At 57.5% G+C, this 15,377-nt stretch overlaps 1 protein-coding gene across 15 annotated transcripts in view; it reads right to left on the bottom strand.

Annotated features, from left to right (window-relative positions):
* BIN1 (bridging integrator 1) overlaps positions 1–15,377 on the bottom strand; it is a 55,773-nt gene that overhangs the window by 13,051 nt on the left and 27,345 nt on the right. For 10 of the 15 annotated variants that reach the window (XM_044913247.1, XM_021695901.1, XM_044913250.1 and 7 more), the window contains exons 3-9: positions 9,101–9,155; positions 8,754–8,848; positions 8,294–8,389; positions 7,278–7,385; positions 2,578–2,663; positions 2,286–2,361; positions 859–941 (exon numbers count right to left, since the gene is read on the bottom strand). In XM_044913247.1, the coding sequence (XP_044769182.1) occupies positions 859–941; positions 2,286–2,361; positions 2,578–2,663; positions 7,278–7,385; positions 8,294–8,389; positions 8,754–8,848; positions 9,101–9,155 (599 nt within the window). Of the gene's footprint in view, positions 1–858; positions 942–2,285; positions 2,362–2,577; positions 2,664–6,340; positions 6,434–7,277; positions 7,386–8,293; positions 8,390–8,753; positions 8,849–9,100; positions 9,156–15,377 lie in introns of all 15 variants that reach the window. The other 5 variants (XM_021695904.1, XM_021695908.1, XM_044913248.1 and 2 more) reach the window with 1 other exon arrangement.

The raw sequence follows: 15,377 nt of genomic DNA, 5'->3' as shown, positions 1-15,377 counted from the left end.
CCCAGAGGCCTTTCCTCCCTGCAGGGACCTGGGAATGGCCTTCTGGCCTTTATTCCCCACCCCCGCTTGCTCCCCGTGCACTCCTTGCCTCAGGGCCCCCTGCGGGCCCCTTTCTCTCAGCCGCACATTTTCGGGGAGAAGAGGAGCAGCAACATTCACTGAATACCTTCTCAGTCCTAGGTGACACCCCAGTTACCCCGGGCACAGATACACTCAGCAGTTTTACAGCGAGGAAAGCGAGGGCCGTCCATGCTCTCCACACCGTGCTGCCACAGGTTCAAGCCAGGAAGGAAGGGAGATCCCAGACTCGCTATTGTTTCCCCTGAGCCACAGCCAGAGGGCAAGGCATGTCCCCCCCGCCCCAGCCTCGCGGTTTCCCCTCAGGAAGCAGGAATCTCCTTGCAGCTGGAGGGGCCCTGCGAGGCCAGGCCAGGCCAAAGACAGGAACCAGGATGCTTTTGTGGGTGTGCAGAATGCCAACTTCCAGGGACTGGGGCTTTCCCAGGAGCAGGAGAGGGGAAAGGAGGAAGGCTCACCTTCCAGGGGGCTCTGCCACCAGCACTGAATCATTTAGTTCCTGGGCCCCTGATGCTCCGGCCCCCTGCTGGGGGAGCTTGGGGGGGGGGGGCCCGCAGGGCCCAGGCTCAGGTGATACGCAGACAGCCCAGGAGTGCTCCTTCCCTGATGGGACACACCAGAAGAAACGGGGGTGCCCTACCCTGCTCCCCAGAGCACAGAGAGGCCAAACCCCCGGCGGCGGCGGGGCATGTGAGCCTCGCCCTGGCCTGGCAGGAATGAGGGACCCCGGGACACCTCCCCCCAGCCACCTACAGCCAGAGGGCAGTGGGCGTCACACACCTGGGCTGGGCCTTGACTGTGAAGGTGTTGCTTCCGTGCTGCTTCTCCAGGCTGACCAGCACATCGTTGAGGTTCTGGTTGAGCTGCAGGATGATCAGCAAGTAGGCGGGGAGCGCCTCTGGAGCCACCAAACAGCCCCACTCTCCCCAGTAACATCCCTGCTTCTCTCCGTCCCCTAGCCCCTTCCTTGCACCCTTGTCCCCTGCCAGGAATAAGCTTTCCTTACCGCCTGAGTGGGAACTGGGAACTGCACACCAAACCCAGACAAACAAAGGGGAAAGATGGAGGAAATGGGCTACACTGCTAATCGCTGCTGTTTCGGAGGACTATCTTTTCCTTTCTTTCTACTTGTAGAAATTTCCTAAAATGGCTCTCACCGCTTATACTGTTTTTAAATTTTTTTAATTGTTTCTGCAAGCTAACTGTTGATTCTAATTGTTAAGCACATTTTGCCAAGATGTTTTCAGGCCACATTACTACTGCCAGAGATTTCACCAAAAGCACCAAGGCAAGACAAGAGGTTTACCTCATGTACATGTACATAGGACATTCTCACTACTGAGAAAATTTCCCTCTTTTGCTTTGGCCACCAGGAAGCTCAGAACTGAATTTTCTTCCTACTTTACATAAATGTTTCCTTCCCCCCAAACACCTCTTTCTGTTTGTTTGGATTTTTTTTTTTTTTTAATTTTTCATTAAGTTGTCTCAAATCTTTAAAGGGAGGAAGGAAAAGAAAGGGAAGACCAAAAAGGCAGGAAACCATAGTCAGGGTGGTGACTCAGCAGGCCCCAAGCTGCTTTTCCTCCTCCCGCCCTGGGCCTGGAATCCACTACCATCACTTTGTTCCTCTGGGGCCAAGAGACAGAGGAGTTTCTCCAACTCTGCTTTGCAAGTTTAACTGCCAGTTAAGTTAAAATTAAAATAACACAACATAGGAATTTGAGCTAATCAGACCCCTTCTTACACCAGATTCTGGCAGATAAAGCAGACATGCTTCAATGTCTTGAGAAAAATTGAGAAAACTCCAGTATTTTATTGATTATTTGCCTACGAACTGGGAAAGGGTGCCACCATTCTCTGACCCGGAGCTCCCTGAGCCAACATCGACAGCTCCAGAGGGGCCGGCTCTGTCCAGGTAGGAGGACTGAACTGGGGGCAGAAGGGGGGCAGGGGCCGGGCCTATGGGTCCTGCTCACAGCCTCCCCAGCACTCCCACTGGGGCTAGACACTCTAGAATGGAGAGCTCCTGGAGGGCAGGGCAAGGTGGCACCTCCCCAGGGCCCAGAGGCAGTATTGCGGTCACTCGCGTGTACCAAACCCCAAGGGGAAAGAGGGAGCTTGGCCGGCCCGTTGCATGCCTCTGCCCCGGCCCTTGGCAGCAGAGCACGGCCCAAGGCCTGAGGCCCCCAGGGGTCACCAGGACCTACCTTACTCATCTCCTTGTGGAAGTTCTCCTCCAGGCCCGCAATGCTCTGAAACGTGTTCACATAAAAACCTACACGGCTGAGGGAGGGAGGGAGGGAAGGGAAAGGGCAAAGTGAACACATGGATCAGTGCAGACGGCCCAGGAGAGCCACACACGCACTGATACCCCTCCAACCCTCCCCAGAGACACAAACCGCAGGAGGGCCCGGGGCCCAGCGGACAGACACAGGAAGACACCCCGGGCAGCCCCGGGAGGGAAGCCAAGGCTCAGCCCCATGACCTCCCAGCACTCACCTGTTCCACAGGGACGGCAGCTCTTCCTGCAGATCCACGTTCATCTCCTCAAACACTTTCTGGGCTTTGATGAGCTCCTCCTCTGCCTGAGGGGCGGGACTGGTCATTCCCCTCTGCTGGGCCTCTGTCCCAGCCAGCCCAGGCCAGGCCAAGCCCACCCCCCAAGACCTGCTCCCCCTAACCTCCCACCCAGTGCACTGGGCAAGATGGGAGTGAACCAGATGAGGACACTCAGGGGGCCTTCCCCATGCAGCTCCTTGGCACCTGCAGCTAGGTATGTAGGGTCTGCTCCAGGAAGGGGAAAGCAGGGCAGCCGTGGCTAGAGGGAGAAGCCCCCTATCAGGCCCAGGTGGGCCAGGAGGGAGATGAGGGGTGAGCAGGGCACAACAAGAAGGCTTGAGACAAGGGGGCCAGGAGCTGGGGCCCAGGAAGGAGGCAGGGGCAGACCCCAGACCCAGCAGGGACTCTGCCCACTTACATGTGAACCCCTCTCAGGCTAAGCATCAGCCTACTGCCCAGCCCCCTCGGCCTTGCCCTGCTGTCCCTGCTTGAGTATCCCTTTCTCAAAGCGGGTCCTACTCAGCCTCAGCCACCTCCCTGTAGGATGTGGCAGCAGTATTTCCCATGCCTACCCCTCTCTCCTCGGTGACCTGTCCCCACCAGCTGGAGGCCAGAGGCAGCAGCTAAGGCACATCCAGGAAAGACAGGGGAAAGATGGGGGAGAGGGCAGGGCCAAGGGAGGGGGGCGCTAGGCTGCTGGGCAGGATGCCTGTGCTCACCCATGAAGCCCTCACCCTACCCAGTCAGGCCCAGTGCCTTCCGGGCCTGCTCACGCCCACCAGCAGGTGGCGCGAAGGCCCCATCCCACAACGGAAGACCGTAGGGAACTGGGCAGCAGGCTGCGGCCGAGGCAAGGGTAGGGGTGAGTCACAGACCCTGGGCAGAGAAGGGGCTCTACTAGCTCACTTGGAGGGCGCTGCTGGAAACAGTGACTCAGTTGGGTGACTTGGATTCAGGGTCTGAATCACAACCCAGGAACGTGGCAGGCCCCTCCCCGGAGAACACTTCCCGCCAGCATCCTTACATTTTCAGGCCTTCTGGCAAAGGCTGCCAACTGGCCAGAATGCCAAACTGCCACAAAGCACACGATTTCCCCAGCCCACCCAGCTGTCCCATCCAGCTTCAGGCACCAGGTCAGCCCCAGTCAGCCCGTACCTCGGCCAGCCCAGCCTCGGTGGTGGGGGTGGGACTGGAGGAGAGAGAGGGGCCACCTCGCTCCTGACTACAATTACCTTCACGCTGTCAGAACTTGCTAGAATGAACATAAGCTCCATGCCTAACTTTTTAAAATCTAATTTAAAAATTGAAGGTAGAGTACGAAAAAAAAAGAAAGAAAGAAAGAAAGAAAAGAAATGTCTGTTTGAACATGCATGCCTTGGGCAGCTCCTGCAGAGGATCAGATCCAGCAGGCCCTCCCTGCCTTACCCCACTGGGCATCCCAGCACCCGAATGGGGGCCACTAATGGGAGTCTCTACAACCCACAGAATGAGAGACTTTCACCACAGGTCTAACCATGAGTGCTGACACTGTCACACACCCAACTGCCGAGGGTCTGGCTCAAGGCCCATGTTCCCCAGCTCCCATGCCCCCCAGAGACCAGCTCAACATCAGCCACCACCCCACGATGCTGGTCCTAACTCCTCAATGAACATCCGTGACAATGACACGCAGCTCATTGCCGTAGGCCGAGCCCTAGTCACACGCCCAGCAGTGCTGCAAAGAACAGGGTGGCTCTGTTTTGATGTTCCTGGAACTCAGGGCCTGTGTCTGTTATTCCCTTTGGGTCCCATTCCTCATATTCTGGCTGTTTCAGAAACACTTGGGGTGGCAGGAAGTGGGGGGAAAGCTGTCCATTGTTAGGCAGGCTTTGCAGCCCCGGTGGCTCGGCTAGATGCTGATGGACACATAGAGCAGGCCAAACAGTCCTGCTTACCAGGCTGCAGAGCACCAGGGTCCTGCAGGCAGATTTGAGGGGACTGTGGCCGGTGCAGACAGCAGCTCAGAACGAGCCCACAGGATATGTGGTGCTGGTCAGCTTGAGAGAGCACAGCTTCACCAGGTCACATTCCCTCCCCAAAGTCAAGTCAGCCAGCAGGGCACTCCCAGGACCCCAGTGCCCCAGCTCACAGCCAGCCAGCTGCCCATGGAACTCAAAGGCTCCCCAGCTTCCAGCCAGGCATGAGGCAGAGTGGGGGCAGAAAGAGGATATGCTCAAATAAAAATTGCATCCAAATGGGAAAGCCAATTTGGCCAAAAGGCCAAACATCTGCAGTCCAACAACCAGAAATGAGATCATGAGCCTTAGCCTCCCTAGTGGCTCCCCTGAGGTAGGGGTGTGGGGCCCTCCCACCAGGATCCCCCCACCCACACCCATCTCAGGAGCCCAAAAACAGCCATGGGCACTACCCCCAAGCCCCACAGTCTCTCAGGGGCAACAAAAATTTTCACCTGGTCTCCTGCCAAACCCACTTCAGGGAAAATTATGCAGAAACCCTGGCTCTGGGTCAGTGGCCCCATCCTCCTCCAGCCAGAAGTCCTGAACTCTACAGGCAGGGCTGGTGCTCCAGCCTCTAGCTCCTCCCCACCTCCCACGGACCATCTCCCCCAGACTTCGGAGATCCAGGGTCACCCCAGCGTCACGGTGGGGCTGTCACCAACTCCAAAGTCAGCCCATAACTTTGGCCTACAATAAATCAGGCAGCAAGTCAGGTAAGAAATTGGGCCACGAGCCCATGCTGAGCCCTGAGCTCTCCACATCACAGGCATTCAACACATGTGGGTTGAAGATGATGAAATGAGGAGTTGGCCCAGAAAAAATAGGGCAGCTGCCCAAAGAGAAACCCAACCTTGTGGGTCAGGGCTCCGTCGCCCACCCCCACCTCAGGACCATGAGGGGTGCTGGAGTCCTGTCAGTTTCACTGGAGAGAAAACCATGAGGCCACCTCTCGCAGAGTATATCTAGCGGTCCCCGGCCACACTGTGCTCACCCAGAACCCAGCCTGTCCCGAGGGCAGAGGGCTGAGAAGAGTGAAGTATTGCCAGGGAAATAGGATCAGTCAGGAGTTTTGTACAAAGAGCCTCCTCCGAGAAGCCCTCCAGAACCACTGTGGTGCCTAGTTTGCCCTTCATGAAACTCCCAAAGAGCAGACCCTTTAGACCCCAGGTCTCAGTATCCCAGCCACATTTGAAGAGCCTTGCCAGGGCTCCCCGTCCAGGAGCACCATGAAGGCCCACAGGTCCCAGGGGTCCCTATGAGCTGGGGTTTTGCCTCTCTGGGCAGGTTTGTCTCTTCAATAAATTTTGGATAGCCTCACAGTTTTTATGAGGCTTGAAGGACAACACATGTTAGGACAGGAGCCCTCAGAGAGGACAAATGGCTCAGAGGCTTTCCTGCGTTCCCAGAGGCTAGGATTTCATAGAGTCTCAGGACTACCAGAGACTCAGGCATGAACCAACAGACCGGGGCCCTCCCCAGGTTAACCAGAGCCCCAAACCTCTCTCAGCCCCCCACATTTGACCTCAGGTCTCATCTGAAGCAGGAGCTCTCTCAGCAGAGACATTTGTAAACGGCCCTGCCCCCCAACCCAGGAAAGGGACTAAGCCCTCCCCCGCCCTGGGCAGTGCAAGACAGGCGCCCAGCGCCAAGAACAGGACAACAGACCAGAAGGCGCCAGCACGTGCAAGGTTAGAAGCCAGTGTCACCTGATTTCGGAGCAGGTTAGTTTGAGCTACGAGATGAGCCTGCAGTTTGCCTTGGCACCACTGGGGGGCAGCTTTCTCAAGCAGCGAGACAGGCTGGGGGTGGGGAGGGGAGGTCAAGGCAAAGGAGAGTGGAGAAACAGGAGGGAGATGGGGAGAGAGAAACAAAGACACAGATATTAAACACGAAGTCCAAACGTCCCAAATGCAATGACAGACAAGCTGGCCACCCCTCCAGGGGGCCGGCCACCCCTCCAGGGGGCCAGCCCCCCAGCAGGTAAAGGCCCCTGGAGGCCAAAATAATTAAGGGGAGCCCTGGGCAAGGGGCAGAGAAAGGGGTGAACTCCAACTGCAAAGCAAAATGTGAGAGTCGTTAGCAGGGGCAAAGGGGCTCAGCAAGCTTGGTCCTGCCCTGGGGTGGGCTGGGGAGAGGGGAGCCACCCTCAGCCCCTCACTTGTGGACAGCATGACCAGCTCAAGCCCTGTGCCCTCAGGCTTGTTCCAGCGGAGACAGGGTCACATGGGATCCCATGACAGAATTCCACTCAGAGCACGCCAGGTCGGGTGGGGCTGTTCCAGTGAAACCCAAGCCAGGCCTGTTCTCATCCTGGAAAGTGGCCTCAGAGCAGGGTGGAGGGCCCAGGGCCCAGGGCAAGCACGACAGGATAGGCAGGAAGTGGACCCTCACCCAGGTGCCCACAAAGGCCTTTCCCTCAACCTGCCGTGAGCCCAGCAGCATCCCTCACCCCTCTTACTACCTGGGACTAGTCACCAGCTGTAAACCCATCTGCAAGTGGGGTTGATGATTCCTGCCCCAGGGGAGCAGTGATAACCAACAGTGCAAAAGGGTGCAGTGAGTACAGCACAAGAAGAAGGCCCCTCCAGGGGACTTGGGTACCCCCCTTTAGGCTCTCCCCCAACCCTGCCCTCCAGCCCTTACCTTGGCAATTTTGGCTTCATCCTTCTTTTTGGCGGTTTGAAGGGACTCGTAATGGTGCCGGGCACTGTCATAGTCCACCAGCTTCCGCCCTCGCTTGGCAATGCGTGACTGAGGACAGACGGAGGTGAGGGGGTTGCTGGGATGCTGACCCAGGCTGGGCTCAGAGAAACTGGGCTGTGGGCACTGGGAGTTGGATGAAGCCAAAGGGCCCAGGGCAGTCGACCCCAGGCTCAAGAAGTGCATCTAATGCATGCTTGAAACACTTCCTCCAGCATTTCTGGGGGCAAAGAGCTCACCCCTTCAAGGCGACCCATGCCCTCAGGGTGTCCTTTCTTATGCAGAGGTCAAACCACTGTCTTCAATATTCAGCCACTTTTGCCAGGACAAACCAGCCAGTACTGTGTGCGATACGCCTCCCCCTCCTGGACCCCAGGCTGCTCTACTGGTAGGCTACCACCATTGGCCTCCCTTGCACACTCCCCATAAGGCATCTTGAGGGCCCGGGGCATCTGCATTGGGTGGCCACGGGGGCCAGCATGGAGCCCAACCCCCAGGGGCTCAGGTCCAGCGCAACAGTCACCACCTAGCCTCAACACCTCTGCTTCCATGTCTGAAGCACCTGGGGCCCACTGGCTGCAGTGGAGGGCACCTATCAGGCCCCCATGCTCAGGCCTTACATCCCCTTAATATACCTTATACAACCCTATAGTCACTCCACAGTGACACGGCCACACAGACATACATGCACCATGGGGTCTCTTCCCCAAGTCCGGAGACCCAAAGCCCTCAGCTCAGAAAGGCCCAGGTCTGGGGGCTGGTGGGCTGGCCTCAGAGGGAGCAGCCCTGGAGGGATGAATTGCCAGGTGAGGGAGATGCCAGCCTTCAGGGCAGAGTCACCTCAGTGCCTGAGCCAGCCCTAGGCTGACCCCTTCCCCCCATCCTTCTATCCCCACTTCAACTCCCCTGCACAGGCTACCAGGCCAGAGCACAACAAATCTACAAAAAGTGCCTCTCACCTTGATGTCAGGGAACTGGCCCAGGTATGTGTCCATGGTCAGCAGCGCCTGGTCCACCAGCTTCTGATGGTAATCCAGCCAGAGGAGGTCATTGTTCTGAAGGAGGTGAGAGCTCATGAGTATACGGCCCGCGGAGCTGGGCCACACCAAGTACCCAGCTCTCTCCTCCCAGAGACCTGGGGTTCACAGCCCAGAGGCTTCTCAGAACCTCAGGTCCCTTGGCTGTAAAATGAGGGTAGTAACTCCTGCCCTCTAGCCTCTCACAGGGCAAGTATAAGGAACAGATAAGCCCAGGGCTGGTAGGTCAGGGAGGGGAGGTGACTTGCCCAAGGGCACACAGCATGTGAATGCCCGAAAACCAGAAGGGCTTGTCCCAGAGGGCAAGGCAGGGCGGAATAGGCCTGGGGCTGAAACCAGAGGGCCCTCTGGGAAGGACCGAGGTCACCTGCCTCATGCTCACCTCAGCTATCTTGTTTGCTTCATCCCTGCCAGGCCAGTCGGGCTCATACACCTCCTGCAGACATTCGTTCAGTTTCTTGGAGGCCTCATGCATGGCTGTGGGGCAGAAGGGCCATGCTGCAGCCAGGGCCACGGGGCAGGGTGCGGGGATGAAGGTGGGGGCAAGGGAGGGACGGGGAGGGTCACCCTTGCCCCCACCTCCTAAGGCCCCACTGTAAGCGCTTACCGCTCCGTCACAAACCCTGGTCCCCATCCCAGCTCTGCCCCCATCACCTTCATGGGGCAAAGGCCCCTCAGCGTCCCATGAAGCCCACTACCCAGACCAGGTCTGCCCTGCCTGCCCCTCACCCTTGACTGAGGCCAGGTAGGTCCGGAGATCCTTCTGCAGTCGAGTGCCCTCAGTCTGCAAAGAGAAAGCCAAGGCCAGGGTGAGGACCCGGGGCACACGCTGTACCTGACCCTGTCCTCCCTGCACTCCCGTGTGGACAAACGCAGGCTGCTCCTGACGGCCGCCCCAGATCCGCTGTCCTCATCAGGGCAGGACTGGAGAAGACAAGACATGAGCGACAGCTCCTGGGCACGGCCTGGCCCGGAGCGCCCCTCAGAGCCGGCAGCTACTGTCTCTAGCTGCAAACGCCTACTGAGCATCCAGTGCTTCTCAGCACCATCCCTGCCTCAGGAGCCCTGTGCGCCATGGGGTATTCCTCCTGGTTTGTCAGCACCTGTCTCTTCCGGGCAGTGTTCTCAGCCCTGTAAGGAAGGCAGGAAAGTAGAGACCCCTCCACCCTAAACAAGGCACCAGGGGCACAGGCTGAATGACAGGTATGACGCAGCACACATGTACAATGGGACTGGCGTACATACGAGGCATGCCCCCAGACAACCACGGACCAGAGGACCAATGAGCACAGAACACGGGAGTGGAACACCCAGCACCTTGCCCCAAAAGCTTAGGCCAGCACGCTCCCACTGCATGGTGCCAGGGACAGAGGATGGCTCTGGAAGGGCCAGGGGAGGTAGGCTGTGGGAGGTGGAAGGGAATGGCTTAGCCAGACTGCACAGAAGCGGCGGGTCATGCCCACGACTCTCAGACACTGGCCCAGCCAAGAGGGAGGATGTAGGATGTAAGAGGAAAAGATTGGCCAGGGGACTGGGCCAGACAGTGAAGGCCCTGAGCTGGGGAGACAGCCCGAGGGACTTGCTGAGACAGCAGGACCAGCAGAGAGGATGGACCCATAGGCAAAACCTCCAGTTCCTCTGGATTATCAATGCCACACAAGGCAGGAGCAAGAAAACAGCCCCAGGTGAGAGGGGGTAAACAGGCTGAGGCAACAGGTGAGGTATGAGAGCACCAACAGTGAGATGCTGGAGTTTCCAGAAGCCATGTGCAAAGGGGTCTCAGAGAGCACACTGGCTTTGGGGTTATGAAGACCCGCCCAACTCTGGCCCTCACTAGACATATAGCCCTAAGCAAGTGACCAAACCTCTCTGAGCCTTGGTCTCTTCATCTGTCAGCTGGGATGAATGACCCCTGCCTGGCAGACCACCAGCTAGTGTGCGCTCAGGAAGAACAGCCTAAGTGGCCAGACCCCTAGCCTTGAAGGCCAGCTCCAAGAGATGGGCTTTATGCTGAGGATGGTGATGTGGGGCAGTGGGGGAACCTGAGGAGAAAGGACTTCTGGAGGGCCAAGGATGGCAGTGCCAGAAGCTGGTTTCTTCGGGGGACGAGCATCCTCCTGGTGTCTCCCTGCCTGATGCTGCTCACATCTCAGCAACACCCTTGTTTTGGATTCCCTTGCGCTGGTGAAGGGTTAGACAGACACAGACCCACAAGCAGCCACAGTCCCGCTCCTGGACTGCCTGGCGCCTCTGCAGGAGATGAAAAGTGGTCTCCACTCCAGCTGAGGGCAAGCAGGGACACAACCAGCCTTCTAGGTGCACCCCAGGCACCCTCAAACCTCTCCAACCCCCCCCAAACAGGCTCTCCCTCCTCATAGCCAGGGCCTGCTCTTCCTCTCCCAGTGTGCTCAGAGCATCACGTACCACCTGCCCAGTGGGGCTGGCTCTTTCTTGCATCCATCTCCATATCATCACTGTCCCTACCTGAAATATGAGGGAGCTGAGAGGTTCAGTGACTTGCCCAGTGCGACACAGACTGGTAGAACTAGTGAGAACCCCCACAGCCTGGGCACTCAGGCCCCCCAGGCAGCTGCCTGTTTATCATGATGGGTGCTTCCAGAAGACAATAGAGGTGTCATGCAGGGAGGGTTCCAGGGCAGTATATAAGATGTACAATTAGAAAAAAACAAAAAAACAAGGGGTGGTGGGGGGAAAAAAAAAAAAACCTCTCCAAAATTGCTTGAATCCCCACAGACCACAGAGTAGCCTAGAGAAGCCTGGCCACACGGAATTCTGAGGAACTTCAAAGATCGAGGCCTGCTGATTAAAGATTAAAGGCCAATCCACAGCATCCTAACCTCTCTGGAATTCCATCAGGGATCAGATGTGGGCCTTGTGGGACTGGGAATGGGGAAGGGCCCATCCCACTCTTGAGGCTTTGGTGATGGAGATGAGGATTCAAACGTGTTCATGACTCAAGGCTATTGCATTCATCTGATGCCACAGAATCTTCCAGACTCAGTTTCTCTTCCTGCCAAGCCTCCGTCATCTCACTCCCCTCCCCACCATCCTGCGAGCGCCTGTCTACTCTGCACCCCGAGGAAGGGGTCTCCCAAGGGGCGGGTTGCTGTGCTTGCCCGGGCCTCAGGCAGTACCAAGGCCCCTTGTGCTTCCCGAACAAGGCCACGCTGTGAGCAGGCACCCTGGGCACAGATGTGCAAGGGGCCGCCCAGAGCTCTGCCTCGCACGTGCCAACTGCAGCTGGGCCCCTAAGCCACATTCCCCAGTCAGTCCCCAGGATCAGGCACAGCCCTCCCCCATGCAGCTGCCTCCTGCAGGGCAGCGCCCAGGCAGGCCAGCACAGAACCTGTGTGTTTGCTCCCAAACTGGCTCCCTTGGCCCTCCACATACGGCACCTAAGAAACAACTCTCTGGAGGTTCCTAGGGCTTTAATAGACTCCTTGAAGAGCAGCTGAGGGAAGAATAAAGTTCTGGAGCACGGTCCCTTCAGCCTGCTCTCCTGGCTCTGGACTCAGGAGTCTGGAAGAACACCACAACCCAGTACCAACACCTAGTATAACTCCACGAGGGTGGCTTGGCCAGCACCTCACATCCCTGCTGTACCTTCCTTCAAAGGGTGCTCCCTGCCTCCCCTGACATCAGCCCCCACCAGTGGTCTGAAGACCCAAGCCCTCATCTTCCCAGTGGGTCTAGGGGGCAGGGACATCCCTCCTGCAGGACTCCCTCTGGCCCCAGCTGACTTGCGCCCCTCTGCAGTCCATTCCAGAGGATCTTCATGCAATAGCCAGGGATGCCCTCTTTGAGCAGAGCAGGCCCTAAGAACAAGAAGGAATCCGACCTGCCCCACCTCAGCAACAGACAAGCAATAATGAGCGCTGTGGTGCAAGCTACAGGTCGTCCCAGGGGGAAGAGCTTGACCCATTCACCTCCCCCCTCCACTGCCCCCCAGCTCAGGTTCAACTCAGGCCTTCCTGGGAGCCATCCTGGGTCCTCTGAGTGGGCCAAGCTGTTTCTCAGTGCAGGGACAGAAGGCAGAAGTGCCAAGACAGGTGCTGAGTGGGCCCAGGAAGGGCTATGAAACCTGTCCCTTGTGAGAGCCAGCGACAGCAAGGTGACCTACGCCCTCACCTAGGGCACCTGTAGGAAGGGGTAGGAGATTTACTTCCTTGAAGCCCATATTCCCCTGCCAGCCTAGTGCCTGACTAGCATGGGGCTCACTGCGCTTGGTGTTCACAGATAAGGAGCAGGAGAACACTCAGCTTCCAGACTTCCACACTCAACCTCCAACCCACCTTTCCCAGGGTCGCCCAAGCCCAGGGCTCCAGCCACCCACACACACCCATCAAATCCAGAACCACATGGCTGCCTTAACCCCCAAGAGAGGGTTACCCAAGTCTCAAATGAGACCTCAAATCTACCCCCTCTTACTTGGCCCCTGAAAAGCCAGCCACCCCACCTAACCTGAAGGCAGACAGAGCCCCAGTTCAAGTGCCCACTCCATGTCCACCTCGAGGGAGCCACCAGCACTGACTATCTTCAGCACTGGCCTCACTGCCTGGCCCCTCTGCCCAAGGATCACCGAGTGACTCCTTGTCCAGAGCCGGGACCCAGAGGGGGTGACTCTGAGGGACAAAAGTGGACAGTAACGCTCTGGCCCCAGCACTGGGGCCAGGCCACAGGGAACCTCAGCTCCCAGACATGTACTTTGCTCACCTTCTGCCAAAGAGCCCAGCTGATGGGGCAGCCCCATCAACCCCACCCAGCTCAGGAGCTGCCCTAATCTTTCTCCCCAGCCCAGCCAGTCATCCTCAGGATTGGGGCTCGGCTCCAGAGAGCCGACCTGAGAGTGGACAGATCTGGACACCACACACTGTGTGTCCTTGGAAAAGTCGCTTAACCCCACTGGGCTTCAAGGACCTCCTCTATAAAATGAAGAGACTATCAGCATCCGCCTCAGGAATGCAAGGTTCAGGTCTGTAAAACACAAGCAGTACCTAGTCTAGAGTAGGGACTCTAGAAACAGTGATTTCCTAAAAGACTTTCAGAGCATCCCATAACCTGAGGAAGCCAGCTGAGTAGGGGACGTACCCCAGGGGCTTTCAGCAGAAAGAGTCAGAAGCAAAGACTTCAGGCTTCTTGTCCAAGCCTCATTTTGCAAAACTGACGCCCAGGGAGCAGGGGCTCACCCAGGGCCACAGGGGCAGTAGATGGCTCTGACATGGCACATACCTGGGCCTTGAAACACCTCCCATTCATGGCCTGGGGGACAAGCAGCCATGAGGGCTCCCATTCCTGCCCTAAGGAGCCTCTCCATTGAGCTCCTCTGGCAGGCGAGAGTGGACTTGGCCCTGGAGACTTTCCCAGCTGCTCTCCGCACCCCTCTCTTCAATCATGCGTCCGCCCAACCCCAGGCGCTCTCCCATCATGTCCCCAGGCCCTCTCCCATCATGCCCCCTACCCTATGGCCCTCTCCCAGAATGCTCCCTGGGCCTCTCCCAGCTTGCCCCCTGGCCTTTTCCCAGCATGCTCTCCAGCCCTCTGCCAGCATGCCCCCCCCCCCGCTCTCACCCCCAGCATGCCCCCTACTCTCTCCCAGCATGGCCCACAGGCCTCTGCTAGCATACCCACCCCCCCAACTCTCTCCCAGCATGCCCCCTACTCTCCCCCAGCATGGCCCATGGGCCTCTCCCAGCATGCTCCCCAGCTCCCAGCTCCTGGCCAGTGGACTGTCAAAGATCTCCAAAGAAAGCCCCCTCCCCCGGGTTTAATTCCAGCTGCAGAGGTATTGGTGGGCACCTTTAGTGCTTTCAGAGGGCTCAGGCATAAACAAGGAGTAGGGAGAGGCCTGGTCCTTCCCAGCCCCAAGTCTGGGCCTATTTGGCCCCTTTCCTAGCACAGCTTAGACCATGACCCCACCCCCCATGCCCATTCCCATTCCCTGTGGCCCCTGCTGGCCTCCATCCCCATCTGTTCTCACTGGGGGCTGGCCTGCAGAAGCCACAGGGCCATGGCCCAGCTCTCCCTCACTTCCTGCCACCGAGCCCTTCCCAGAGAGGGGAGAACCACCAGGGTCATCTCATTCCGCCCCTTCCATATCTTCAGATACACCCACAGAAATGGCTAATTCTAGGGGCACCTGGGTGGCCAGTAGGTTAAGCGTCTGACTCTTGATCTCAGCTCAGGTCTTGATCTCAGGGTCATGGAAAAAAAAAAAAAGTGGCTAATTTTAGACTTAGCAGATTTATGTGAGGGAAAAGGTTTCAGGGACATCCCAGTTAAGGTATTCAGGGTCCTTCAGTCAGGAAGTCCTCCCTTGCATCTAACCACTGCCCCCAGGCTGCCAACCTGATTAAGCCCCTTCTGTCACTGGTCTCTGAACTATCTAAAGGAATTTGGTAAGGGTGCCATTGCAATCTTTGGAACCAAACAAGTATGGATCTAAATCCACTCCCAAAGCAGGATGGCCTTGGGCAAATTACTCAACTTCTCTGAGCCTCAACTTCTTCATCTATAAAAGGGGAACGATGATACTGGATGCCTTACAGGGCTATTGGAAAACATCCATAGGCCATGCTCAGCAGGTGCTCAAATCAGATCCTGTCTGCTCTGCTCCCACAGTAAATTCTGCAAACGCCACTCTCCTCACAAGAAGCTTCTTTAGCTCCCACCTGCTTTGACATTCAAGGTTTTCCAGAGTCTGGCCAAAATCTATTGCCTGCTCCCCTCCAACCCCTACCACCCCCCCAGCCTGCCCCAGGCCTTCATATGCCTTATCAAAGACCTAAAGTATACCCTCCAGCCCTCCCTCCTTTTGCCCTTGGTCCATGCCCAGAGCCAGTGCTCCCTCTTCCAGGAAGTCTTCCGTGACTTTGCCAGCCCAAACTGGCCCCTTCTCCCAGCTCTCTAACTCCGCAAACTCAGCTCTTGACATTTTTTACCTGGCAGCCTCACTTCCACTTTGCACAAGCTCCCTAAGGCCAAAGGC

The sequence above is a fragment of the Neomonachus schauinslandi genome, chromosome 3, assembly GCF_002201575.2.
Source record: "Neomonachus schauinslandi chromosome 3, ASM220157v2, whole genome shotgun sequence".
Taxonomy (NCBI): domain Eukaryota; kingdom Metazoa; phylum Chordata; class Mammalia; order Carnivora; family Phocidae; genus Neomonachus; species Neomonachus schauinslandi.
Note: the sequence above shows the minus strand (reverse complement) of the source record. Positions and strands in the feature narration are given on the sequence as shown.